Consider the following 27115-nt stretch of genomic DNA (forward strand, 5'->3'; position numbering starts at 1 on the left):
CCCCTACTGAGGATCAAGGCCACAACCCTAGCATGTGCCCTTGACCACAATCAAACCTGGGACCCTTCAGTCTGCAGGCCGACGCTCTATCCACTGAGCCAAACAAGCTAGGGCAGTTATGCCTATCTTCAATAGCAACCTCTAAATAGATTTATTTAAAAAGATACAACCAGTACAGAAAAATCAGTGGAAAAAGTGAGCTAAATTCAACAAGCCATGTCAGTACACTGTATTAAAAGTTGTAGGTGCACAAAAATACTTAAGAAAAGGTCCCTCTACTCCAAGAACTTCCCATTAAGCGAGAAAGACACCCACACTCAGTAAGTTCAAAAAAAGATAGACTATGGTAAATGATATGAAAGAGAAATAAAGCTATGAAAAGCTTTATTTATTTTATGCAAATTCCAACAGGGAAGAATTTGGGAAGACTTCCTGAAGGAGGCAGGATCTGATTTTACTCCTGAAAAATAGGCAGAATTTCAATATGTGAATATAAAAAAGTACATTTCTGGTAAGAAAAAGAGCAGAGCAAATGAATGAAAATAGAAAAGTATCTCAAGGAAGAGCAAGATAACTGGTCTAAATCTATAGGTTTCTTGTAGTGAAGAAAAAGATACTACTGTAAAGGTAGATTCAAGGTGTGGTTTTACAAGGCTGCCTTCAGCATATGGCACAGTACCCTAGTAGTACAGGGAATAATCAACTTCACTGATCATGTTAAGATTAGCATACCTATGTGCTATAATCAAATCAAGCAAATACTTACAAGGTCATTCATATTAGTTTGGCTAGCTGGATTAATTTCTTCCAAAAATTCTAAGACATAAAATGTGTATCTATCCATAAGGTGAACTCCAATTGCAGGATCAGGTTGATGCTACAAAAAACCAAAACATATACAATAGCATATTATTCAGCCATAAAAAAAAGAATAAAATAATATGGAATAAAAATAAAACAAGCTCATAGATACAGAGAACAGATTGGTGGTTGCCAAAGGCATGGAGATATGTGGTGGGCCAAATAGCTGAAGGAAGTCAAAAGGTACAAGCCTCCAGTCATAAAATAAACAAATCATGGGTGTGTAATTTATAGCACGGCAACTTCCATTAATAATTCTGTATTGCATATTTGAACATTGCTAAAAGAGATCTTAAAAGTTCCCATTACATGAAAAAAAATTATATAACTGTGTATGGTGACAGATGTTATTTACACTTATTGTGGTGATCATTTCACAATATATACAAACTAGAGGCCTGGTGCACGAATTCAGGCACCAGTGCAGTCCTTTGGCCTGGCCTGCAGGATCAGGCCGAAACCAGCTCTCCAACATCCCCGAAAGGGTCCCAGATTGCGAGAGAACACAGGCCAGGCTGAGGGACCCCACTGGTGCAGATCGGGACCGGGGAGGGACGCGGGAGGTTGGCCAGCCAGGGAGGGACCGAGGGAGGGCTCCAGGGCATGTCCAGCCTGTCTCACTCAGTCCCAATTGGCCGGACCCCAGCAGCAAGCTAACCTACCGGTAGGAGCATCTGCTCCCTGGTGGTCAGTGCACATCATAGCAGCTGGTTGACCATCGACTGTCTGCCCCCTGGTAGTCAGTACATGTCATAGCGAGCAATTGAGCGGCCTTAGCATATCATCAGCATATTACACTTTGATTGGTTGAATGGATGACCGGACGACCGGACACTTAGCATATTAGGCTTTTATTATATAAGATATCAAATCATGTTATACACCTAAAACCAATGTCAATTATACCTCAATTTAAAAAAAAAAAAGTTTCAAAAGCCAAGCAAAAAATATATGTCTAATAACATAATTATAACCAATGTTTTAAATGTAATCAAAGTTTCCTTCTAAGGTATTAAAAAAGTCTAAGAATAAGAAGTAGCAGATATACTCATTAAGCATATAAGTGATTTGAGAAATAGCTACACATTCTAAAGACAATGCAGTTTACAAATGGGAAAAATTACCTACCGAGAGTGAATCTTCCCCCACTTGGCTACTAGCTAAAGCCATTATGTTAGGAGAATAAAATCGCTCATACATGGATGCTCCTTGACAAGTATCAATAATAAACAGTAGCTCATTGTAGCTGAAAGAAAAGTAGTAATATCTTTGACATGAATCATGCTGTTAATCATACATTGACTAATATTTTTACAATACTTCCATAGCATAACATGTTTAAGTTATATCTTAGTCATTTCATTAGTTAAAAATTGAAACTTTTCAGTAGAATTCCCAATACAAATTTGATATTAGAAATATTAAAGGTATAATCCTGTCCAGAAAAACCACCTCAGTGGGGAGTGGTTATTGTGCCTCAACTCTTTCCCCTTCCCTTATCTGTGCCACATAATTCAGAATCCAAATGAATACTCAATACTGAATTCAACAAACACATACTTGGTACTCATGCTGCCCTAGAAACTGACCTACATTCAGAAAAAAAAATAGAAATTAAAAAAAAAAAAATACACACACACACACACACACACACACAAATATGACTTAGTCACCATACTCAAAGAGCTTAAAAATTTAACTGGAAGACAGATGCTAAACTGTACGATAAGTGATACAAATATTTATTGAGAGCCTACAATGTGCCTGATACTAAGCTGGAAATACAACAGTCCCTGCCCTCATATTGCTTAGGAAAGTCAAAGTGCTGTAAGAGCACTGAGAAAGGAACAGAGAGAACTATAAAGAAAGGCAGGTCAGGAAAAGGTGATGTCTGACATGGGCAGTGACGAGTGAGTGTTATTGTATCCAACAAAGAAAGAAAAAGCCCATTCCAGCAAAGAAAGAAAACGCTTGTGCTAAGGCACATACATGTGAATAAGTATAAATGTTTGGGGGAATGGGAGAATAGTACTATATAGCTAGGATTTAAAGTAATTTGGGGAAATGGAGGGAAATTCATTTCAAAAAGGTAGGTTAGGTCAATCTGTAAATAAAGTATCCAATATAAAGTCTGGATCCTATCCTATAAATTTGAAGAAGCCACCAAAGGCTTTTTTTAAGTGAAAGAATAAACACAATAAGCTATATATTTTAGAATGAGCTGCCTCACTGGTGAAAGTGAAAGTAGGGAGCAGATACGTTTTCTCAGAGGTTTATCGCAGACACTGGATCTAGGCAAATAGCTAACATTGCACCTAGAAAAGAAAGTATGTAATCTTTCTTTTTTAATTTTTTTATTGATTTCAGAAAGGAAGGGAGAGGGAGAGAGAGATAGAAACATCAATGGTGACAGAGAATCACTGATTGGCTGCTTTCTGCACACCCTATACTGGGAACCGAGCCCACAACTGGGCATGTGCCCTGACCAGGGATCGAACCGTGACCTCCTGGTTCATAGGTTGATGCTCAACCATTGAGCCAAGCCGGCCAGGCAAAAGTATGTAATCTTGAACCACAATATCTAAGCAGATGATAGAAGGTACAATTAATATAACATTTCTTGTGAGACAAACTCAGTGGAGGCCCCTGAGGATCAGAAACTTCTAAGGTTACGTGAAGCAGTACAATATTGCATCACCTGGGCATGGATCCTAGTGCTGGCACTTTCTAGTTGTGTAAAGTGTGGCAAGTTACTGAATCTGTTTAGCTCAATTTAATCATTTATAAAAAGCAGGAATAATAAAAGTAGCTACTTCATGGAGCTGTTATTAAAACTTAATCACACAATGCCCAGCACCTAGTATGCATTCAATAAATGTAAACTACGAATAAGATAAAACCAGTAACTAGCAAAATCTTCCTCCTCAATACTTCCATATATTCTGCTTATGCTTATAATTCAATATTTATAATAGTTAATTTGTAGCGTAGTTGTGTATTCTCTTCTACTATATTTTTAACCCTTTCAAGGCAAAATAAGCATCACATTACCCTCTGTGCCATATGTTTAAAAGGTACCCATAGGTGTTTATTGAAGGTAACCAAGTTAAAAGCAGTGCTATGGCTATTTTTTAACTTTATTTTTATTGTTGACACTATTACAGATGTCCCCATTTTCCTCCCTTTGCCCACTCCATCCAGTCCTGCTCCCCGCTTCCTTCTGGCCATCACCACACTGTTTTATTTTAAATTCACTCAATAAGTTCATATAACAACTTTCAACTAAAGGGATGCTTAGCATTAGATTAATAACAATATATCATCATAAAGTGAGTCAAGTTACAAATTTTATGCGAATGGTAATTTCAACATTTTTTCCAAATAGTAATATATTGTTATCACACGCAGGGCCAGAGAATGTGCAAAAAGTAAGAATAGGTACAAGCTGGAAAATGAATATATGTTCATAATCCCCCTACATAATGAGGAACGTTGTTAGTGGGACTCTTAGCTCCTCAAAAAGATGGTTAAATAATAAGAGTTGTGATCTTAAAAGGTTAACTTTTTTCCATGGTCTTCAATAACTGAATTTTTTCTTCTAAAAATAACTCCATTCAATAGAAATAACAAACATAAATCTAAAAGAAATGATTCAAATAAGTTAAAAATCTCATAAAGGAGGATCTACAGATCTACTAATCATGGAAAAATTAGGTACCAATTTATCTTGTGAAAAGTAGTTATTTGCTAATTACCGTCTTTTCTGCCACATTTGTTCAAAAGCATCTGCAAGTTCTATGTTGGTAATTTCTTCAGAATCTTGAAATTTCAAGAAACCATTGCCACCATGTCCTTATAGGAAGAGGCAAAAAGATCAAACAGACGCATTTTTTAATGCAAACTACATATATCCAGATATAAATATTTCTTTCTTTCATGGCAATCTTTAATATTATTTGTTATTACATACTCTAAAGTAAAAAATACTGTGAAAGTTAATTTTATACCAATTAGAAAGAGAATAATGATAGACATAAAAGTAGTAGATATAATATCTCTAAGAGTTTTTCTATCATTCAATTATAGAAAAGCACATTTATATTTTCTCATTGGCTCCATTATTAGGTCAGAAATGAGTTTCCATAGATGAAAATTTCTCATACACTGAGCAAACACGTGTGGTGAGAAAGAAGTAGAAGACACTAGCAAGTCTCATGGTATGCCAGCACTATTCACAGTGTATACTTGGAATGCTTTACTACTAGAAAATGTAGTTATCACTTAAAAAGTGATGTTTTTACAAGTATCAAATTCCACCCTGGAGAGTTGACCAGAAGATTCTGACATTTAGAATGAATTAAAGACTCAATCTGTCTGGATTCTAACAACATCTTATCCACTTAATGACTGTTATCTTAAATTACTTAATCTTTCTATGCCTCAGTTTCTTCAGCTGTAAAGTGAGAAATATGTCAGTAAGACCTTCATTAGCATGCCTACATAGCTACAGATTTTATAAAGGCACCTCCCACTGGGCAGCAAAATAGAAAAAGTTTTCTATTTTACTGCCTCTCTGAATATATGCAGTCCTGTGAGCTCAGAAGTGGTTAGTGGGTATGCCTTTGTGGGGGGAAAATACTTCTCCTTCCCATTAGACAACTCTATGGCAGGGCACACAGCTTAGTAAGTGTAAACATATACTGAATTTTAGCTGCCACTCACCTCCCTACCCAAACACTTAAGTGAAGTGCACAACCCACACAACCCTATATCAATTCTAAATATCAGCACCTTCGGTTGCTGTGAGGATGAAATGAACTAGACACAGTGGTTTAGAATACTACCTTAGGTATAGTAAGCCTCAGAAAATACTAGCTATTATCAGTTTTATTACCATTTATAATTAGCAACCCTCCTGTCTTCTTCCATGGGTTAGCAAACTCCTTCTGTAAAGAGCCAGGTAGTAAATGTTACAAGCTTGTGGGTTATCAGGACTCTGCTATTGTAGTGTAAAAGCAGTCATAGAAAACATGTAAAACAAATGGATGCGACTATGTTCCACTAAAACTTGATTTTCAAAACAGGGAGCCCTTTCATGGACCATCATTTACAAAATCCTATTTTAGATTACTGGAATTTCTTCCATATCAATCAACTCAGAAAAAAAATTGTTGTAAAACCTCTTGTTTGGTGCATCAAATAAAGCTAAGCTACAAGACTATACTTCATCCCATTTGCCACAAAGGCTTTAAAATTTCTTGTAACTTAAATAAACTAAAATTAAAATTTTCCTGACTTCATGAACTCTGCTGAGTTCATTTATAAGGTTTATAAATTGACTGCATTTTAAAAGCTGTAAATAAATGCAGAATGATAGATAAATAAAAGGAAACCGCTAAGTAGGGGTCAGTAACAGCCTTCCTGTGACATCTAAGAATCATTCTGCACCTGTTTTATCATCAGCTTAATGGAATGTCCCTGAAAAAAATGTTTAAATGACAACTGATCAACATTCATATTTACTGAATACTACTATAAGACAGAGCACTGGTGATAAAAAGGTGAAAGACACATCATCATTGACACCTTGGAGTTCAAAATGTAATAAAGTCAATAAATATCCAGACAAAAAAGTAATCATAACTTAAATGCTAAAATAGAAACTGCAGATTAATATGGGAGTGCAAAGAAAAGAGCCTACACCAGCCATGGAGATGAGAAGTATCTTAGGGCAATACCAGGACATACCAGGACACGTCTGAGGAAGAAAGGAGGCATTATTAATTACATTGGGACAACAGGTGTAAACTCAAACTGCTGCAAGCAATTGAAAACATAGGTCACCCTAGACTTAGAAAGGAAAATCACTCAGACTAAAACGTTAAGGAATAATCAGGTAGGCAAAGTGAACTGAGAAGACATCAATAAGCAAAGGCAATAAGCATAAGCAAACAATATGAGGACAGAAATGGTCCAATGCTTGGAAGGGAATTAGAAAAAGTATAAGAACTAAATTAAATCAGTAATAATATTAACTAAATTATATTAATTATATATTACATATAGTATAACTCCACAAATAATATAACTATATTATGGAAGACTTTACAACAGCACTCAATGTATAGACAAAAGACTACAGCAGCTCATATTGGGGAACTATACTAAAAATGCAGTTTCATGAGCCACACTCTGGAGCAAAACTAAATCAGGATTTTAGGAAAAGGCCTAAGTATCTGCATTTAGGTAATCCTTATACACACTAATATTTGAGACTCCATCATTGGAAACCAGAGGTTTAAGAAGAGGACGGATAGATTTGCAATTTCTATTAAATACTTCAGTAGGACAATTAATAGGAGACAAAACTGAAGGCAAGGAGGCTAAAGCAGGATATTAAGTAAAACATAAGAAGCTTTACCAGGGTAATAGTAAAAAACAGAAATAAGAAACTAAGGGACAGCACAAAACGTTATACTGTTCTTAAATATTATTTCAAGTTGTTATATATTATGAGAACTAAATAACAGAGGGAACTGTATAACAAATCAACTATTTTAACCAAAAAATCATTTAAGTTGTTTAAATTTCTTTCCATGCAAATTTCTTATTGAAAAGAGTATATCCTATTATTAAATATCTAAATTCTGAAATTACCTGTCATATAAATAAGAATATTGCTCCTATCATCAGAAAGAAGACGTTTTGACCGAGGAGTACTAGGTGGGATCCTCCCAGTTAATACCCGTAAAAAATTCTCCACAGTTACCTGAAAGAGAGAGAGAGAGAGAGAGAGAGATCAGATAAAATAGAACATAGGGAAACCTGATATTTTTTTTTACTTAAAAAAATATTCTTTCTCCTTTCTCTATGTATTACTCAATATAAATTGAAAATAAACACAAAGAGAAATAAACTAAAAATATATTCATTTAAATATGCACCTCAAAATAACTGCCTTCATTTAAAAAAAAACTAACAAAAACTACTTGGGGGGAGGGGGGAGTTAATTCTAAATTTAAAACTTAAAAGCTATGCAAAGTATTGCCAAGAATTTTATAAATCTGGCTTCATAGGCAATTCTTTAGGAAGATAAAAAAATATATAGAAACTTGTGAATAAATTCAGCTATATAACTATTGCAGTTAATCTGGGCAAACACTTCCGTCAGTTCTAGTTCAACCATGAAAGACAGGTCCATAAATCATAAAAATAAAACCATATGGATCGGTCCATGAATAATCCCCAAGTTATGTATCTTTGATTTTTTAGTGCATTTTGTTAAATTTCACGAAAATATCTTGAACATGTAAAAAATTCATGCCTCTTTAAACCAGATCTCCCAACCTGGAATTTCTGCACCTCTGGGATTCTTTGAAAGCATATTTAAAGTCATGGAGAACGTAATGCTAATTTAAAGTTATATTATACAGATCTAAATTTAAAAAGCAGAAAATCTTTCTAGCTTTTTTGTTTGGCTTTTCTCTAGATCATGGTGTGTGTGTGTGTGCATGTGTGTGTGTAAGCTCTTTGGTTTAAATTTATCCCAGAAGACAGCAAATTTTTAAGTGTTTTAATAGGATGTCTTATTGGCTAAAAAGGAAGGAAAAATTCTGTTCTACATTTTATAATGACTAAATAAACAAATAGAAAGTCCAACATTTATATACATTTAATCATTCAACAAATATTCTTTAAAGTCTTTAAAGGGCTAAAGGTACTTGCTAGATATAAGATAGGTAATATATGTCATGTCCTCAAGTAGTTTACAGCCTGGAAGGACATAGATATGCTTTTAAAATTGCTTCAAACAATTCTGGGAATACAGCACATTGTGTCTTACTTTTGGTAGACTTAGTAAAAGAAGGATTATTGAGGAAAACTTCATCAAAGAACACTTCAAATTTTAAACATATTCACAATCTTTTTTTTATTATTAATTTCAGAGAAGAAGAGAAAGGGAGAGAGAGAGAGAAACATCAATGATGAGAGAGAATCATTGATTGGCTGCCTCTGGTAGGCCCCGCACTGGGAATCAAGCCCACAACCTGGGCATGTAGCCTGACAGGGAATAGAACCATGACCTCTTGGTTCATAGGTCAATGCTCAACCACTGAGTCATGCCAGCTGGGCTACAATCTATTAAACTTAAAATGACATTTTAAGGGAGAAAATATAGTATAGTGCCACTATTCAAGTTTACATTTTTATTTTAATCATATATGCATAAAAACACTAGAAGCATATTAAAAGTGGTTACCTCTAAGTAGTGGAAATATGGGTGAGTTTTTTGTTAGTCATTTTAATTTTTCCACAATTAATATATTTACTAAAAATATAAAACTTAAAATTTTTGATCAAATATGAAAAACAAATAATACATTTACTGTAAAGGAAAGTAAATATATGAAACCTCACTAAAATGCTCTCATAAAAACAAAGATAAAATTATTTTATCCTAAATACATATTTAAAATATTCATGTTGTGATAGTTTTACTTATATATTGTTTCCTTAATATGAACTCCAGAAACAGAATTATATCAAGGCTTAAATAACTATTATGTACAAAGTTTGAAGACAAAGAACAATACTATTTTATTCTACCACTATTTTAGAACTTAAGAGTAACAATAACTACATTTCAAAAATGTTGCTAAATTAAAAATTTACCTCATAACTTCTATAATCTACTTCCACATCATCTCCATATACATTTAGTTCCATATTCTTGTGACTAAATACTGTAGCTGGCTTGGGATTCCTAGGGTTGCAGGCCATATCATCTGCAAGCATCAGAACAATGTGGCTAGAAAAAAAATTCCAGAAAATATATTATTTAAATAAAACCAAAAAGTTAAAAACAGATGCATTTTCTCTATGTCATGTGGCATTGTTTTCATTCTTTCCTTCATTAAAAATAACTTGAGCCCTAACCGGTTTGGCTCAGCGGATAGAGCGTCGGCCTGCGGACTCAAGGGTCCCAGGTTCGATTTCAGTCAAGGGCATGTACCTTGGTTGCGGGCACATCCCCATTGGGGAGTGTGCAGGAGGCAGCTGATCGGTGTTTCTCTCTCATCGATGTTTCTAACTCTCTATCCCTCTCCCTTCATCTCTGTAAAAAATCAATAAAATATATATTTTTAAAAATAACTAGAAATCATTATTGATTACATACTTAAAAGAGTTATTTTTTCATATCCTTATATAGTATAAGTTTTAAAGTAGAGAAATTAGAGCAATCTGGCATGAATTTATCTGCAGAACTTAAAGTTACTAATTTAAATTTTTTCCCAACAGAGTGTACTTTATGCCATATAGCAAGAGGAAGCGGTAGGAACCACACTGTCCTCCCCAAACATTTAAAAATAAATTAGTAATATGTGACATTCTCAGGACTTACACAATTCATGTTAAACTATGATATTCCAACGAATTTGACTGTCAGAAGCACAAATGCTTAAATATGAAAACACGAAATCCAGAAGCAAGTGCAATCAGTGTATCACAGGATTACATCTCCTACCCAATCACTCTTCACCAGCTCCAGCTCCCCAGTACCAGCCACCATCATCTCTTGATTGGACGGCACTAGAATAGCTCCCCCCTGGCTTCCTGCTTCCATTCTCACCTTTTTACAGTCCATTCTCCTTATAGCCACCAGGGTGATCTTCCTTAAATAAGTCAAAACATTAAACTTTCTTACTTAAAACCCTCCAAGGACTCGCCACTATAATTAGAGGAAAATCAAAACTCCTTACATGGTCTAAAAAGCTCAATTAATGTGGTCTCTATCTCTCTAGCTTTGTTTGGCCGCTACCATCCACCATGTTCCATCACTGACCTTTCTGTCCTACGAATATGCCAAGCCTTTCCCATTTCAGGGGCTACTGCCCAAATTTAGACTTCTCTTCTCCCAAATCTTCATATCATTTCAACCTCAGCTTAGATATCCTATTCTCGTTATGTATTTTATTTTCTACAGGTGATTTATGAATCTGAATCCCTATCATCTCCCACCACCACCCCCATTAGATTACAAACTCTCTGCGGGCAGGGCTTTATCTACCCTGGTTCGCCACTGTAACCATCAGTAATACAGCCTGGTGTATAGTAGGCATTCAACTAATATTCATGGAGTGAATGAAATATTTTCATTTTTGCATATACTTTCTTTAAGAGAAAATTACAAAATTTCTCTTAAATACTTATCTTTATCTTACCATTAAAAGTGCTGGACATCAATTATTGTACTTGAGCTTCCCAAACATAAGGGAAAGATTAATTTGGCATATGCAACTAGTTTGGCAGGAGATAACAAGAAGAAAATGTTCTGCTGCATATGTTCCAAATACATTAAAGTTCAAAACTGAATCATTTTGATTTTTCTTGAAAATTGGCTAGGTTTATATTTTGAAAGGGTTCCAACTCCACCACATTCAAAGATCAGATCTTCAGCTGTTACTGATTCATATTCAAAAAATGATGAAAGTTATTCCTCTTAAAATGGAAAATATATCTTATATTTTTAATAATGTAAGATGATTAGCTTATATTAAGTGATTATTAATCAGATATTTTTGTTAAAAGCCACCATTAAACAATACTGAACTGACCTCCCAATCTCAGTATGAAAATAAAAAGTATTTCTTTAGGCCATGTTTTTGGTTTAAGATTCAATATCTACTCAATGTCAGTATCATAAAGAAGTAATAATTTCAGCTTCAAATTATAAATTCAATCAATATTTTTCCTAAAATTTTTAAATGTATTTTTCAATTACAGGTGACATATAACATTATATTAGTTTCAGGTTTTCCTCCAGATGCTTTTGAGCCTCAGTATAAGCACAATAACCCTATGTTAACATAATCAATATACCATTTAAAAATCATTATGTTTGTGGATAGTAAATGAAAAACTGGACAGGAAACAGACTGAATTTCAAAGGTTTAGAAGTCCAACCACACACTCTGTTCACTGTTTCTAAAACTTACGAAATGTTCAATTCAGAACTGTTTTCCAAGAGGAAAAAAATTCTCACTTGGTCCAAGTGTTAAATTGTTTGTATAATAATACTTACATACAGGGGTCCTCAAACTACGGCCCGAGGGCCACATGTGGCCCACCAAAAACACTTATCCGGCCCGCCGGGTGTTTTTGCCACCGCTGTGTGCATAGGAATTTGTTCATAGTTTTTTAAACTATAGTCTGGCCCTCCAACGGTTTGAGGGACAGTGAACTGGCCCCCTGTTTAAAAAGTTTGAGGACCCCTGCTTACATATATACATGAAAGTTAACTCCTTAGGTTTATAGTTCTTATAAAACTATAAATAAATATAAAATTATAAATTAAACTAATAAAACTACCAAACTAATACTACTCTAAAAACATTAATTCCACTTGAAGGATGATGTTATTTTGCTAAAACTAAATGGCTACTGTTATATTTAAATGGAGAAAGAGATAACATCAGGCCTGGCTTTACAGTTCATATTTTTCTGTATTTTGACATCCACACTACAATATGATTTGATGATATGAGAAGTCTGTTCACAAAAAACATGTTGTACAAAATGCAATTCATAACTTCCAGACTGTTTACTTTTCAGTAGTTATATTTAACTACGCCTTGGCCAATAAACATTCTTTGAACACCAGTTATCATGAGATCTATCTTGACTCCATAGTGTCTTTTTCACTTGCATATCAAGTTAGCGTCTGAGCAGTTATTTAAGTCTTCACTGAGTGGGTATAAAATAACTGCTGGAATTAAGACCAAGACAATCTACACTGAAAACATACTACTACACACCTATAAATAATAGGTAGTTGTTTCTTATTAAAATTAAGACAAAATCCCTCATATATATCCAATCGATACAAGAATACGATATTCCTACAGATTGGCAATCTTATACTATCAGGTATGATGACTCAATTTTCACACTTTATTCAAGCCCCCGCAAAAGCTACATCGCAAAACAAAGCATATGGTAATATGGCTTTCTCTTAACACAAAACCAAAAGAAAAAGCGAGCACTGAAGTTATATGAAGTTCAAAGTGGGTTTGAAAACAAACAATACATAGTGGTTATTTACATAGGTAGTTTTTACATTTTTTTAAATCATGTATTCCAGTAAAAGAAAAGAATGTGAAGACAAACATATATATGCATACCTATATATACTAGAGGCTCAGTGCATGAAATTCATGCATGGGTAGGGTCCCTAGGCCTGGCCGGCGATCAGGGCCGATCAGGGCCTTCCTTCCCCTGGCTGCCAGCTGCCAGCTGGGCCTTCCTTCGTTCCACACCGCCCCCTGGTGGTCAGCGCACATCATAGCAAGCGGTCGAACTCCTGGTCAGTCAAACTCCCGCGGGGGCAATTTGCACATTAGCCTTTTATTATATAGGATGGATATATATATATACACACACACACACACGCACTTACATATACTTAAGTCTATTATATATATTTAAAGTAGCAAATACTTAAGTCTTAGCAATCTGTGTGTATATATATATATATATATATACACATACATATATATACACATATGTGTATATATATATATATATATATGTATATATATATATATATACACTGATTGCTAAGACTTAAGTATTTGCTACTTTAAATATATATAATAAATATTAGTGAAGCATAGTTTCTTTCCTTTTACAGATAAAATAAGAAAGTGCTAACATTGTCTTCCCTCACCACTCTTGGATATAATCTAGATAGAATACTTTGATCATGCTTATATAGATTTTATTGATCATAATATAAAAATGAAAGTTTAAAACTTATCAAAAAAGAAACATATGTGGGAGGAAAATGGTCTAAAATAAATAATTTCCTATTATCATGTTTGCCAAACATTGAAGGAACAGGTAAGCCCTGCATCAGGACTGCTAGGACTCTTTCACACCTCCCTGAAATTTTCCCTTGGCCCAATCAGGAACCAGTAATCAGTGGTTATATATGTCTATATATATATGTGTGTCTATATATATGTGTTTATCTATACTAATAAAAGTGTTTATCTATACTAATAAAAAGGTAATACGCTAATTGGACTGGACATTTTCCGGATGACCTTCCGGACGTCCATCAGGACAAAGCCACCATGGCTGCAAAGGGTCGAAGAGAGAAAAGAGGGCCTTTGTCGCAGCTGTGAAAGGCCAGAGAGAGAGGGCCTGGCAGCCACTGCACACCAGAAGTCCCATCTCTGCACGCGAGCTGCACAAGAAATACCTTTTCTGACCGCTCACTGGCTAAGCTTGCGGCACACCACTCACTTGGGTAATAAGAATCCAAGAAGGTGATCTAGGGTTTTTCCACCTCACTCCTGGCGGAAAAAACGGAGGTCCACTGCTGGAAGGGCTAAGAAATGTCATATCCTGCCCTAGCCAGTTTGGCTCAGTGGATAGAGCCTCGGCCTGCGGACCACAGGGTCCCGGTTCGATTCTGCTCAAGGGCACATACCTAGGTTGAAGGCTCCTCCCTGGCCGGGGCCCAGGTTAGGGCTCATGCAGGAGGCAACCAATTGATGTGTCCCTCTTACATTGATGTTTCTCTCTGTCTTTCCCTCTCTCTTCCATGCTCTCTAAAAATCAATGGAAAAATATCCTCAGGTGAGGATAAAAAAAAAGAAAGAAAGAAATGTCATATTCTATGAAAGAGACATCTTGAAAATGCCTAAAGAAAGTTGTCGTTTTTTCATGGTGAAGGGATTGGAGTCCGTGTTGATGAAAAAAACTTGGCGGCTGCGAGGTGGCAGTGGCAGCAACAGCAGGGTGATGGGGCTGGCGTCTTCCCCTGATCAGCCTGTAGCCTCCTGCAGAGGAGCGGGCCTAAGCCGTCAGTAGGACATCCCCTGAGGACTCCCAGACTGTGAGAGGGGGCAGGATGGGCTGAGGGGACCCACCACCCCAGTGCATGAACTTTCATGCACTGGGCCTCTAATATATATATGTGTGTGTGTGTGTGTGTGTGTGTGTGTGTAGATGAATAACATTTTATATAGATGAATAACATTTTATTATCATAGACCAGTGGTCGGCAAACTGCAGCTCGCGAGCCACATGCAGCTCTTTGGCCCCTTGAGTGTGGCTCTTCCACAAAATACCGACTTCTGCGCATGGGCCACGAAGTTTCAATCCCACTGTACATGCGCACCCGCACGTGGTATTTTGTGGAAGAACCACACTCAAGGGGCCAAAGAGCCACATGTGGCTCGCGAGCCGCAGTTTGCCGACCACTGCCATAGACTATTAGAGTGTGAAATTTCAGAAATGATAACTTTTCATTTATGATACATTGATATTACCTTAATAAAAAATTTTCACTGAAATTTAAATAAAGTACTATATTGGTCAAATGTTTCTAAACTGTTCACTTAAAATTGCTATACATTCTAAAACCATGCTACTAATCAAGTATTACTATTGTAGAGCATTTTTAGCTACCAGAGGTAGGATCACCAGGCTTATCTTCAATAACATCATCATTCCAATCTAGAACAGTAACTGAGGATCAAAGGGATCTTTGATGCTCTCTTACTAATAAATCTCAGGGTTTCTACTCAAAGGTGTCACTTTTTTTTTCCTGACATAAATTATTCAGGAATACTCTGTATATTATTGCTTCTTCAGGAATTTAATGACTGTTGGACCAAGCAAATGCAACAAATTTTGTTATATCATCATTAGCTTGATGCCAGAGTCATTCACTTTTAGGCTTTTCTTTCTCCTCTTCCATGTGTTGAGGAACCTCCAAGTTAATAAATCTCGCCACTATGCACTATGAAGGTAATCATAACAAATCTAGAAGCAGCAGGTCAATTAAGATTTTATGAATTACATTCAACTTGCCAAATGTCAAACAAATGGCATTACTAGATTATATGATACCAGATATTTTGACCTGATATTATTAGAAATAAAATTTTAAAAAGTGCATTGCAGAGACAGGAAGTCAATAGCAGCACACATGTTACATGAGGGTACAACTAGCTAGCTAAAGGCTTATATATTCAAAGTCACATGTGTTTTCGTTTAATACGATGATAACTAACATTTATTGAGTACTTGATATATTTTAAGCACTGTACTAATAAAATAAGCACATGACAAGCATTATATCATACATTATTTCCAAGATATAGTATTTATGCTTTAAACTTCATTACAAATACTTCTTAAATTTTAAATAAACAAATCATTTAATTTTATAATTATAGATTTTAAGTCCATTTTTACCTTTAAAAAGCTGAAAAATCTTCCCAAAATCTTTTTTAAATTACAATAAAATCTGACTAAGAATGCTTAAGGAATTGAATTAATTATTTTTCAAAACCTAATATTAGCCTGGTGCCTCTGTCAACACCTGCACTACCTCCACCCTGCAACTGACCATTGTGGACCTCCTGCCTGGTGGCCACAACCACTGCACCTATGTCACTGCCACCATGGTACCCACTGTATGATTAAGCTGCAATTTTCCATGAGTAAACATATTCCTCTTTTGTCATCACACATTTATGGAGTTTCTGAAGGACAATGAAGATTACTGACAAGCACAGCATAACCTTTACAAGAACAAGAGAAATGTAAAATTCATTACTAGTTCACCAGAAAGCCACGTAAGAGCAGTTCCTGTACACAGAAGAGTTGGGTGGAAATATGCACAGCATTTTCCAGTTCTGACCTAGATGGATTAAGCCTCAGTGCACTTCCTTTCTATTGTTCAATGTTACGACTGAAGATTTGCTTCTTGCTAGGAGGTTCATTTTTTTCTTCAATACTTCCAACTTCAAAGCACTGAAAATTTCAAGTGGAATGTGTTGAAGTTTCTTTACATCATTTCTGTATTCACTTTTTAAAATTCTTTTGTAACTAAACTAACATGGCTTGAATGAACTGCCTCCCATGAAATCACATACAAACCCATGATATATCCTTTTATATGCAATACAACCAATGAGACCTTAAACAAAGTTATTGAGTAACTTCAGAAGTGTGGAGTTACCACAATAGTAAGAGCATGTAAAGCAATGTATGACACTATTCTTAAGGAAAAAGAAGGTACCCATGTTCTTGACTGGTTTCTGATGAAGGTGCACCACCATCCAAACCAGACTGTTGATGACTGGTTTAGTCTTATAAAAAAAAATCACGTTTTGTGAAGAACATGGTTGTTGTACTGATAGTCATTATATTGCAGCCCTGGGGGACCTCCATGCTTGTTGCCCTGGCATTAATAAAAGGTAGAATGCAACATGAAGATGCAATAAAGATCATAGGACAAAAGTAGCATGAGCTTTTAACATCAAGAAGTTTATATATTTAGAGAAGTATGCTCTCAAATGAGTCTGTCCTGCAAAGGCTTCAATGGCCAATAAAACTGGGGTGCCTGATGCTATAGTCTTGAAAGTAAAACTTCTGAAATGACCTAATTTATTGTACAAACTAACCAAGAAGTTAACTTGGTGAATAAGTCTAAATAAGCTTTCATAGGAGCATTGATAAGCAGTTTTATAAGGTTAGATGCTTGACAGAACCTCTATGTTGGTGCTATGACCAACCCATTCAAACACTTAGCAAAAGATTCTTGCTGTTCTGTATTTAAAATGTGCTTATCGTTTGTACCAGTTCACCTTTACTAAAATCACGCAATACTGAGTTAAAAGTCTTTTCAAAATCTATTTCTACTAGAGGCCCGATACATGAAATTCATGCAAGGGGATCGGCCCTCGCAGCCCTGGTTTCGTCCGGAAGGTTGTCCGGAAGGTTGTTCAGCTGTCTGGTCTAATTAGCATATTACTCTTTATGTATATATTTAGTATCATAAAACTAAAACCCTAGGAACTATGAATCCTCTAGATCTTATGTGGTTTATTTCTTCAGTCATTTCAAGCATTGAAAGCAGAGCCTATAGAGTTATTTGCTTACTCACTTTATGTCTATATCTCCCACACCCATACCAGTATAGGTCAGATTTGCACAACCATTAATTTTTGTTAGATTTTTTACCAAGTCATACATTAATTACTTAATGTCTCTACATAAATCTCATTTTGTGCTGTTATGGAAAACCTCCATTATGAAAACCTATGTTGTACAGAGTACATTTTAATGTCTCCAAACAAACAACAAAAAGGAATAGTTTTAGAGATAATTTAATGTTTGTATTTTGAGGTGTAACTTAATAGGTAGGGCCTAAGAAAAAGCAATGGGAGATGGGGTAGCTCTTGAATATTTCTAGTATGATATTGCTTTTGTCTTGTGAAGAATATGTAGAATATGCTCTTTAGTAAATATTTTTAAAGGTAGATTCTTTCATACTTAATCATGAAATTTTTGAAATTCTTCTTTTTCCATACCCATTAGATATTGTTTACCAGCTATTATTTTTGTTTGAAGCATTCTTTTTTCCCTTCTCTTCCCACCTCCCTTACAAAAAAAGAAGTGGGTTTCTGCCTAGTGGGTGTGGCTCAGTGGTTGAGCATTCACCCATGAACCAAGAGGTTATTGGTTTGATTCCTGGTCAGGGTATAGGCCTGGGTTTCGGGATCAATCCCCAGTAAGGGGCTTGTAAGAGGCAGCCAATCAATATTTCTCTCTCATTGATATCTCTATCTCTCCATCCCTCTCCCTTCCTCTCTCTAAAAAAATCAATAAAAATACATTTTTTTAAAAGTGGGTTTCTGCTAGTTACTGAGCAGCCATCTACTTTTTATATGCTTCTTGAGCAGTGTAACTCAATATTTGGATACTTGACAATTTATTATGTAATTGATCAAATGGTGATGTGATCTAATGTTAGTTATTTATATAATCTTGTAACATATGCTTATAGTTCTGTGGGAGAAATAATTTGTCAGTGTTCACAAGTTTGTAAAAACCTAGTGCAAGAGTTTAACATCTAGCCCTGGCCAGCATGGCTCAGTTGGTTGGCACATGGTCCTGTACATCAAAAGGTGGTGAGTTAGATTCCCAGTCAGGGCACATAACTAGGTTGCAGGTTTGATCCTCGGTCAGAGCACATGCAAAGGCAATTGATAAATGTTTTTCTTTCACATCGATGTGTGTGTGTGTGTGTGTCTCCTTTCCCCTCCCTCCTCTAAGATCAATAGAATACAAAGAGTTAAACATCTAAATAATTAATGAAATGCAAAAAAGACAATATATATTAAACTACTTTCCTGACTAAGTATAACCTACTACACAACAATCTTTATCAGTGTACGAAGTTAATATTTGAATATCTGAATATTTTTATTAAATATAACATTATAGATAGAATTATATAAAGTTAGATTTTATTTGCCTAGAATAAACCCTAAAATATTGTTGCAGAATAATCCTATCTAATAAAAGAGTAATATGTAAATGAACCGCCACTCTGCAACAAAGATGGCGGCGCCCATAGTGGCCAGGGCAGGACGCTAACGGCATTACCCCAACAATGTGAGCCCAGCATCCGCGCCCCGGCCACGCAGAGGGAGGAGAGGGGAGGGGCCTCGGGCCAGAGGCTGGGGCGAGGGACACTGGTGTTGTTGTAGGCCGGGCTGAGGGACTCCCCCCCACACACACACACACATGAATTTCATGCACCAGGCCTCTAGTCTTCTCATAAAATCTTATTTGAGGACAAGGTAAGATGGTGGCTGGCAGGATAGAGGTGAGGAAGAGGGTATGAGTGAGGGGGTGATAGGGGAGTGCATGAACGTGTGTAGTGTGTGTGTGTGTGTGTGTGTGTGTGTGTGTGTGTGTATGAGTGAGGGACAGTTAGATCCTGCAGGAGTATCAGGGGATCTCCTGGACAGGTGGGCACTCCCCAGGCTGCAGGGCTCGTGCACAGAGCCCATGCCATCTTGGAACCCATCAACACCACCCAGACTGGCCATGGACACTGCCCGGGACCCTGTAGACACACCACACAAAGTCATGCTTCCTCGTCCACATAGCTGCAGACCCCAGGACATCCACCTTCAAGAGCACACAGCTCCCATAGCAGAAACTCGGACTTCTCCCTCCCCAGCTTCCAGCCCCCGGACACCGTGGTAACACCACTCCAGCGCATGGGCCCCCCGAGCCTGCCACCCAGGCAGGAAGCTCCTGGGTGCCTCTGTGAGCTGCCACTGGGCACGCATGTACCTAACCAGGGCTCATGGTCCCACAACAGGAACTGGGACTTCCCCTACCCCAGTTGCTGACCTCCGAACACTGCGATCGGGCCACTCCAGTGCGCAGGCCCCCCGAGACCCCCGCCCAGGCAGGCAGGTCCGGGGTGCCTGTAAGCTGCCGCTGGGCACACATAACCAACCAAGGGCACACAGCTCCATAAGCAGAAATGGGACTTCCCCTTCTCGGTTGCCTGCTCTTGGACACCTAGGTGAGTTACTGAGGACTCGCTTCCCTGGAAAAGGTCACATTGTTTCGGCCACAGACTCCAAGATTTCCATATCCCCAGCTGCTGGCTCCTGGACCCCTCGTGATTCTCAGAGGGAAATCACTCTGGCCAGAGTCCCACTGCTGCAGACTACAGGACAGCTGCCTCAAACCGTCACGAGCTCCAGGACCCTCACAATGAGTTACAGAGTGACGCGACCCTAGCAAGAGTCACACAACACCAGCCAAAGTCACAATACCTGAGCCTCAGGCCCCGAGACCCCATCCTCCCAGGCCGTGGACTCCGGCATCTCAGAGTGAGCACATACCAGTGAGACCTCAGGTAACCCTTTCCACAAGAGCCAGAACCACGATCACATCCACAACAGCTTGCACAACGAGGTCGGGGGTAAGTCACATTGCCAGACAATCCGTGACAAGACTTCATCCACAAATGAGAAACTAACATTCAGGAATCAACTACATCAGGAGGACCCAAACACTTCAAGTAGGGGGCTCCACTAGATCACCAAGCTCAGGAGATCTGAGAGACTGCACGACTGGGTCCCAAGATCACCAACTACATAGCACCAACCCCTAAAAAAACTGGGTAGCAAAGAAGTTGGATCTAAGACATAGAAACAATTAAAACATTACAGCAAAAAAGGGGGGACAAAAAGCAATCCCAAAAGGAAAGAAAAAGAGAAATCACCACAAAAGGAATTAAATGAAATGGAGGCAAGTAACTTGTCAGAAAAAGAATTCAGAGTAGTAAGTATAAGGATACTCAAATGTCTGGATGACAAATACACACCAATCTATGAGAATTATAAGGAGCTGAATGAGAATGTCCCCAATATGAAAAGGGATCAAGAGGAAATGAAGAATGACATAGCTACAATAAAGACCACAATGGAAGGCTTAACAGTAGATTAGAAGAAGCTGAAGACCACATCAGCAAGACAGAAGACAAGGTAGAAAAAAACACCCAAGCAGAGCACCAATGGGAAAGAAAAAAAAAATGTAAAAAACAGGAGGGGAGACTAAAGGAGCGCTGGGACAATGTGAAACTAAACAACATCCGAATAATTGGGGTGTCAGAAGGAGAGAAAGCTTGGCAACCTGTTTGAAGAAATAATGACAGAAAAATTCCCTGATGTTGAAAAGAAAAAAGCCACACAAGTCCAAGAAGTATGTAAAGCCCCAAACAAGATGAACCCAAAAAGACCCACACCAATACACATAATTAAATTGGCAAACAACAATGACAAAGTAAGAATCTTAAAGGCTGACAGAAAGTTACCTACAAGGAATCTCCCATTAGACTATCAACTGATTTCTCAACAGAAACACATCAGGCCAGAAGGGAATGGAATGAAATATATAAAGTGATGCAAAGCAAGGGACTGAATCCAAGAATATTATACCCAGCAAGGCTATCATTTAAAATTGAAGGTGAAATCAAGAGCTTCACAGAAGAAAAAAAAAGACTGAAGGAGTTTATTACCACCAAGCCAGCAATGCAAGAAATGCTAAAGGGACTGTTGTAAAAAGAAGAAATAGAAAGAGAAGAAGGAACATAGGCCTAAAGAATAAAAATGGCTACAAACAAGTACCTATCAATAATAACCTTAAACGTAAATGGACTAAATGCTCCAATTAAAAGACATAGGGTAGCTGAATGGATAAGAAAACATGACCCTGCCCTAACCGGTTTGGCTCAGTGGATAGAGCGTCAGCCTGCGGACTCAAGGGTCCCAGGTTCGATTCCGGTCAAGGGCATGTATCTTGCTTGCGGGCACATCCCCCGTGGGGAATGTGCAAGAGGCAGCTGATCGATGTTTCTCTCTCATCGATGTTTCTAACTCTCTATCCCTCTCCCTTCCTCTCTGTAAAAAATCAATAAAATATAAAAAAAGAAAAGAAAAAAGAAAACATGACCCATATATTTGCTGTCTACAAGAGACCCACCTCAGAATAAAGGATTCACACAGGCTGATAGTGAAGAAAAAAGCTGGGGTAGCAATACTTATAGCTGACGAAATAGACCTCAAAGTGAAGGCCAATAAGATATAAGGAGGGACACTTCATAATACTAAAGGGACCAATTCAACAAGAGGATATAACTCTGATAAACATGTATGTACCCAATACAGGAGCACCCAAATACATAAAAATACTTCTGGAAGACATCAAGGGAGAGATTGACAGCAATACAATCAGGGTAGGGGACTTTAATACCCCAAAAATCCTCTAAACAAAAAATCAGCAAAGAAACAGCAATGTTAAATGACTCACTAGATCAGATGGAATTGATTGACATCTTCAGAACATTTCATCCCAAAGAAACAGATTACACATTCTTCTCAAGTGCACACGGGACATTTTCAAAGATAGACTGCATATTGGGACACAGGCAAAGTCTCTTCAAATTCAAGAAGATAGAAATCATACCAAGGATCTTCTCAGATCACAATGGCAAAAAATTAGAAATCACCTACAATAAAAACAATGAAAAAAAGATCAAACACCTGGAGGCTAAATAGCATACTATTAAATAATGATTGAGTTATCAAGGAGATCAAAGAAGAAATAAAAAGCATCCTGGAAACAAATGACAATGAAAACACAACAATCCAAAATCTATGGGACACAGTGAAAGCAGTCCTGAGAGGTAAGTTCATAGCTCTACAAGCCTACCTCAAAAAAACAAGAAAAAATGGTAATAAATTATCTAACCCTTCAACTTAAAGAATTAGAAAGAGAGCAACAAGAAATGCCCCAAGTAAGTAGAAGGAAGGAAATAATAAAGATTAGAGCAAAAATAAATGACATAGAGACCAAGAAAATACAGAAGATCAATAAAACCAAGAGCTGGTTCTTTGAAAGGATAAACAAGATTAATTAACCTCTAGCCAGGCTCACCAAGAAACAAAGAGAGAGGACCAAAATAAACAAAATCAGAAATGAAAGAGGTGAAGTAACAACCAACCCCACAGACATACAAAGGATTGTAAAAAAAAAAAAATACTACAAACAACTTTATTCCAACAAAATGGACAACCTAGACAAAATGGACATATTCCTAGAAAAATACAAGCTCAATCAGGAAGAATCAAAAAACCTGAATAGCCTGATAACTACCGATGAAATTGAAGCAGTAATCAAAAAACTTCCAGCAAACAAAAGCCCTTGTCCAGATGGCTTTACAGGGGAGTTTTACCAAACATTCAAAGAAGAACTAAAACCTATCCTCCTCAGACTATTGAAAAAATTCAAGAGAAAGGAACACTTCCAAGCTCTTTTTATGAAGCTAGCATTACCCTAATCCCAAAACCAGATAAAGACACTACAAAGAAAGAGAATTACAGGCCAATATCCCTCATGAACATAGATGCTAAAATCCTCAACAAAATTCTAGCAAATCAGATCCAGCATTACATTAGAAAGATCATACACCATGACCAAGTGGGATTTATTCCAGGGATGCAAGGCTGACACAATATTCGCAAATCAATAAGCATGATACATGACAAAAACAAATTGAGAGATAAAACTCACATAATCATATCAATCAATGCAGAAAAAGCATTTGACAAAACCCAATACCCTTTCCTGATAAAAACTCTCAGCAAAGTGGGAATAGAGGGATCATACCTCAACATAATAAAAGCCTTATATGACAAACCTACAGCCAACATCATATTCAATGGGCAAAAACTAAAACAATTTCCCCTCAGAACAGGAATGAGACAGGGATGTCCACTTTTACCACTCCTGTTTGATACAGTACCAGAAGTGCTAGCCATTGCAATCAAACAAGAAGAAGGAATAAAAGGCATCCAAATTGGAAAAGAAGAATTAAAATTGTCATTATTCACAGATGACATGATATTGTACATAGAAAACCCAAAAGACTCCATCAAAAAACTATTAGACTTAATAAATGAATTTGGCAATGTAGCAGGATATAAAATTAACACCCAGAAATCTAAGGCTTTTATAAAAAAGCCTTATACACCAACAATGAACTCACAGAAAGAGAAACTAAAAATACAATCCAATTTACCATTGCAACAAAACAAAAAAATTAAGATACCTAGGAATAAACTTAACTAAGGAGGTAAAAGATCTATACTTGGAAAATTACAGGATGTTGAGAAAAGAGATAGAGGAAGACATAAACAAATGGAAGAATATACCGTGCTCATGGATCGATAGAATAAACATCATTAAAATGCCCATACTACCCAAAGCAATCTATAGATTCAATGTAATCCCCATTAAAATACCAACGGTATACTTCACATATCTAGAACGAACTCTCTGAAAATTCATATGGAAGAAAAAAAAAAGACCCCGAATACCTACAGCAATCCTGAGAAAGAAGAGCAAAGTTGGAGGGATCACAATACCAGATATCAAGCTGTATTACAAAGCCACTGTTCTCAAAGCTGCCTGCTACAGGCACAAGAACAGACATATAGACCAATTAAACAGAACAGAGAACCCAGAAATCGACCCAAGCCATTATGCTCAATTAATATTTGACAGAGGAGGCAAGAGCATACAATGGAGTCAAGACAGTCTCTTCAATAAATGGTGTTGGAAAAATTGGACAGATACATGCAAAAAAATGAAACTAGACCACCAATCAGAAAGGATATATGCACCCCCATGTTCATAGCAGCACAATTCACATTGCTAAGATTTGGAAACAGCCTAAGTGCCCATCAGCAGATGAGTGGATTAAAAAACTGTGATACATCTACACAACGGAATACTATGCTGCTGTAAAAAAGAAAGAACTCTTACCATTTGCAACAGCATGGATAGAACTGGAGAGCATTATGCTAAGTGAAATAAGCCAGTCAGAGAAAGATAAATATCACATGATCTCACTCATATGTGGAATATAATGAACAACATAAACTGATGAACTAAAATAGATCCAGAGACACAGAAGCATCGAACAGACCATCCAACCTCAGCAGAAAGGCAGATAGAGGGGTGAAGGGGGAGTGGGGGAGGAGGGGGGGTGAGAGATCAACCAAAGAACTTGTATGCATGCATATAACATAACCCATGGAAACAGTCAGTGGGGGGGGGGCGGGGCAGCATGTGCTGGGGAGGGTGGAAATGAGTGGGGAGAGGTCAATGGGGGAAAGGATTCATATGTAATACTTTAAACAATAAATAATTAATTAAATAAATAAATGCCATCTATGCCAGTTTTAAAGAAAAAGATCTTATTTGATTATCCTTTGCTTCCATATAATTGAGAAAAATTGACAGTTTAGGTAAATTAAGTTCTGCTTAATATGGGTTTTACTTTCTAAAATAACATCTGAATTTCATGATTTGAAGCCTTGGAGATAGACGTAATTTTAAATATAAATTCGTGGGTGGGCGTAAAGATTTAATGTCAAGGTACATTTTTACTGAAATGAGTAATCTCCCATTCATGCTAAGGTCAAATTCTTGTAAACCATTAATATAAAACTCTGATATATCTTTCCTCCAAAGAAATAAAATGAGATTCACAAATGTAGAGTCAGACATAATTATGACAGAATTATGACATCGTTTTTATCGATTCTGCATCAGAAGTCCTCAGAACTTTCTTAGAAAGACTACTGTCACCACTCTTCATGTGAGATGTCAAGTTGAGTCTGAATGATTTTAAGTTGCCACCATCCAAGCACTTGGGTCTTTTTTCTGTTAGAAGCTATTTACTCCCCTGCCCTTGTCTCTTTCATGTATCACATCGCAGAAGAAATTATACAAATCGGCAAGTATATTCTAGCACCTAAGTCCTATGACCTCAAATACATTAGGATCCTTTTATTGGTTCCCCAATATTTTGCAACATAGTTCAGAAAAAAATCAAAACCATTAATGGAGGAGTCAATGCAGATACTAAGAGCCCCAAATTAATTTTAATCCTTCTCTTCCTGTTTTTACTCCTCCTCTCTTTTGTTATCTTCCCCTAACCCAGTGGTCGGCAGAGCACAGCTTGCAAGCCACATGCGGCTTTTTGGCCCCTTGAGTGTGGCTCTTCCACAAAATACCACGTGCGGGCACGCATGTACAGTGCGATTGAAACTTCGTGGCCCATGCGCAGAAGTCGGTTTTCGGCCTGGGCGAGTCTATTTTGAAGAAGTGACGTTAGAAGAAGTGGGGGGTGTCGGTCGGTTGGGCGACGGGAGATGCAGTGCGGGGGAGGCGCGCTCGATTCATGCACCAGTTGAATGAGCCAGTCAGTCAGCAGTCTCATCGTGCAGTGGTTAGTGCTAGTCGCGTCCGCAAATCGCGCGGGTGACAAAAGTACCTACGCGAAGCATAAAGTTACCTGTATTTTTCCAACCAGCTGCAAATCCTACAGGTATTTTTGTCATCAATTTAAGAATTGTAATTATGTTGTGATGGTGGCTTTATTATTATAAAATGAAACATTTTTTAGGTATGTTGAGATGGTTTGGACATATAGAGAGGATGAACAAAAGGAGATAGACGAAACAAGTATACAAGACGAGTGTGGATGGGAGAGTTGGAAGGGGTCGACCTCAGCGAACGTACCTCTATCAGATTGAGGACGTTTTTAGCAAAGGCCAGCTTAGGAGTGCCCTAATTAAATTAATAACAATGTACCTACCTATATAGTTTAAGTTTAAAAAATTTAGCTCTCAAAAGAAATTTCAATCGTTGTACTGTTGATATTTGGCTCTGTTGACTAAAGAGTTTGCCGACCACTGGCCCTAACCTATAAATCCCTTCTGTCTCAAAATAAAAAATCTGCCTTGGTTCTAAGTCCCCTCAGTCTATGCTCCCTTTTATTTCTCAATCAACA

At 37.2% G+C, this 27115-nt stretch overlaps 1 protein-coding gene across 2 annotated transcripts in view; it reads right to left on the reverse strand.

Moving 5' to 3' along the window:
• PIGK (phosphatidylinositol glycan anchor biosynthesis class K) overlaps positions 1 to 27115 on the reverse strand; it is a 95740-nt gene that overhangs the window by 54126 nt on the left and 14499 nt on the right. For both annotated transcript variants that reach the window (XM_006086099.3, XM_023751744.1), the window contains exons 4-8: positions 9535 to 9670; positions 7519 to 7630; positions 4617 to 4713; positions 1990 to 2107; positions 767 to 877 (exon numbers count right to left, since the gene is read on the reverse strand). In XM_006086099.3, coding sequence (XP_006086161.1) covers positions 767 to 877; positions 1990 to 2107; positions 4617 to 4713; positions 7519 to 7630; positions 9535 to 9670 — 574 coding nt within the window. The remainder of the gene's footprint in view (positions 1 to 766; positions 878 to 1989; positions 2108 to 4616; positions 4714 to 7518; positions 7631 to 9534; positions 9671 to 27115) is intronic.

The sequence above is a fragment of the Myotis lucifugus genome, unplaced genomic scaffold (assembly GCF_000147115.1).
Source record: "Myotis lucifugus unplaced genomic scaffold, Myoluc2.0 scaffold_25, whole genome shotgun sequence".
Lineage (NCBI taxonomy): Eukaryota > Metazoa > Chordata > Mammalia > Chiroptera > Vespertilionidae > Myotis > Myotis lucifugus.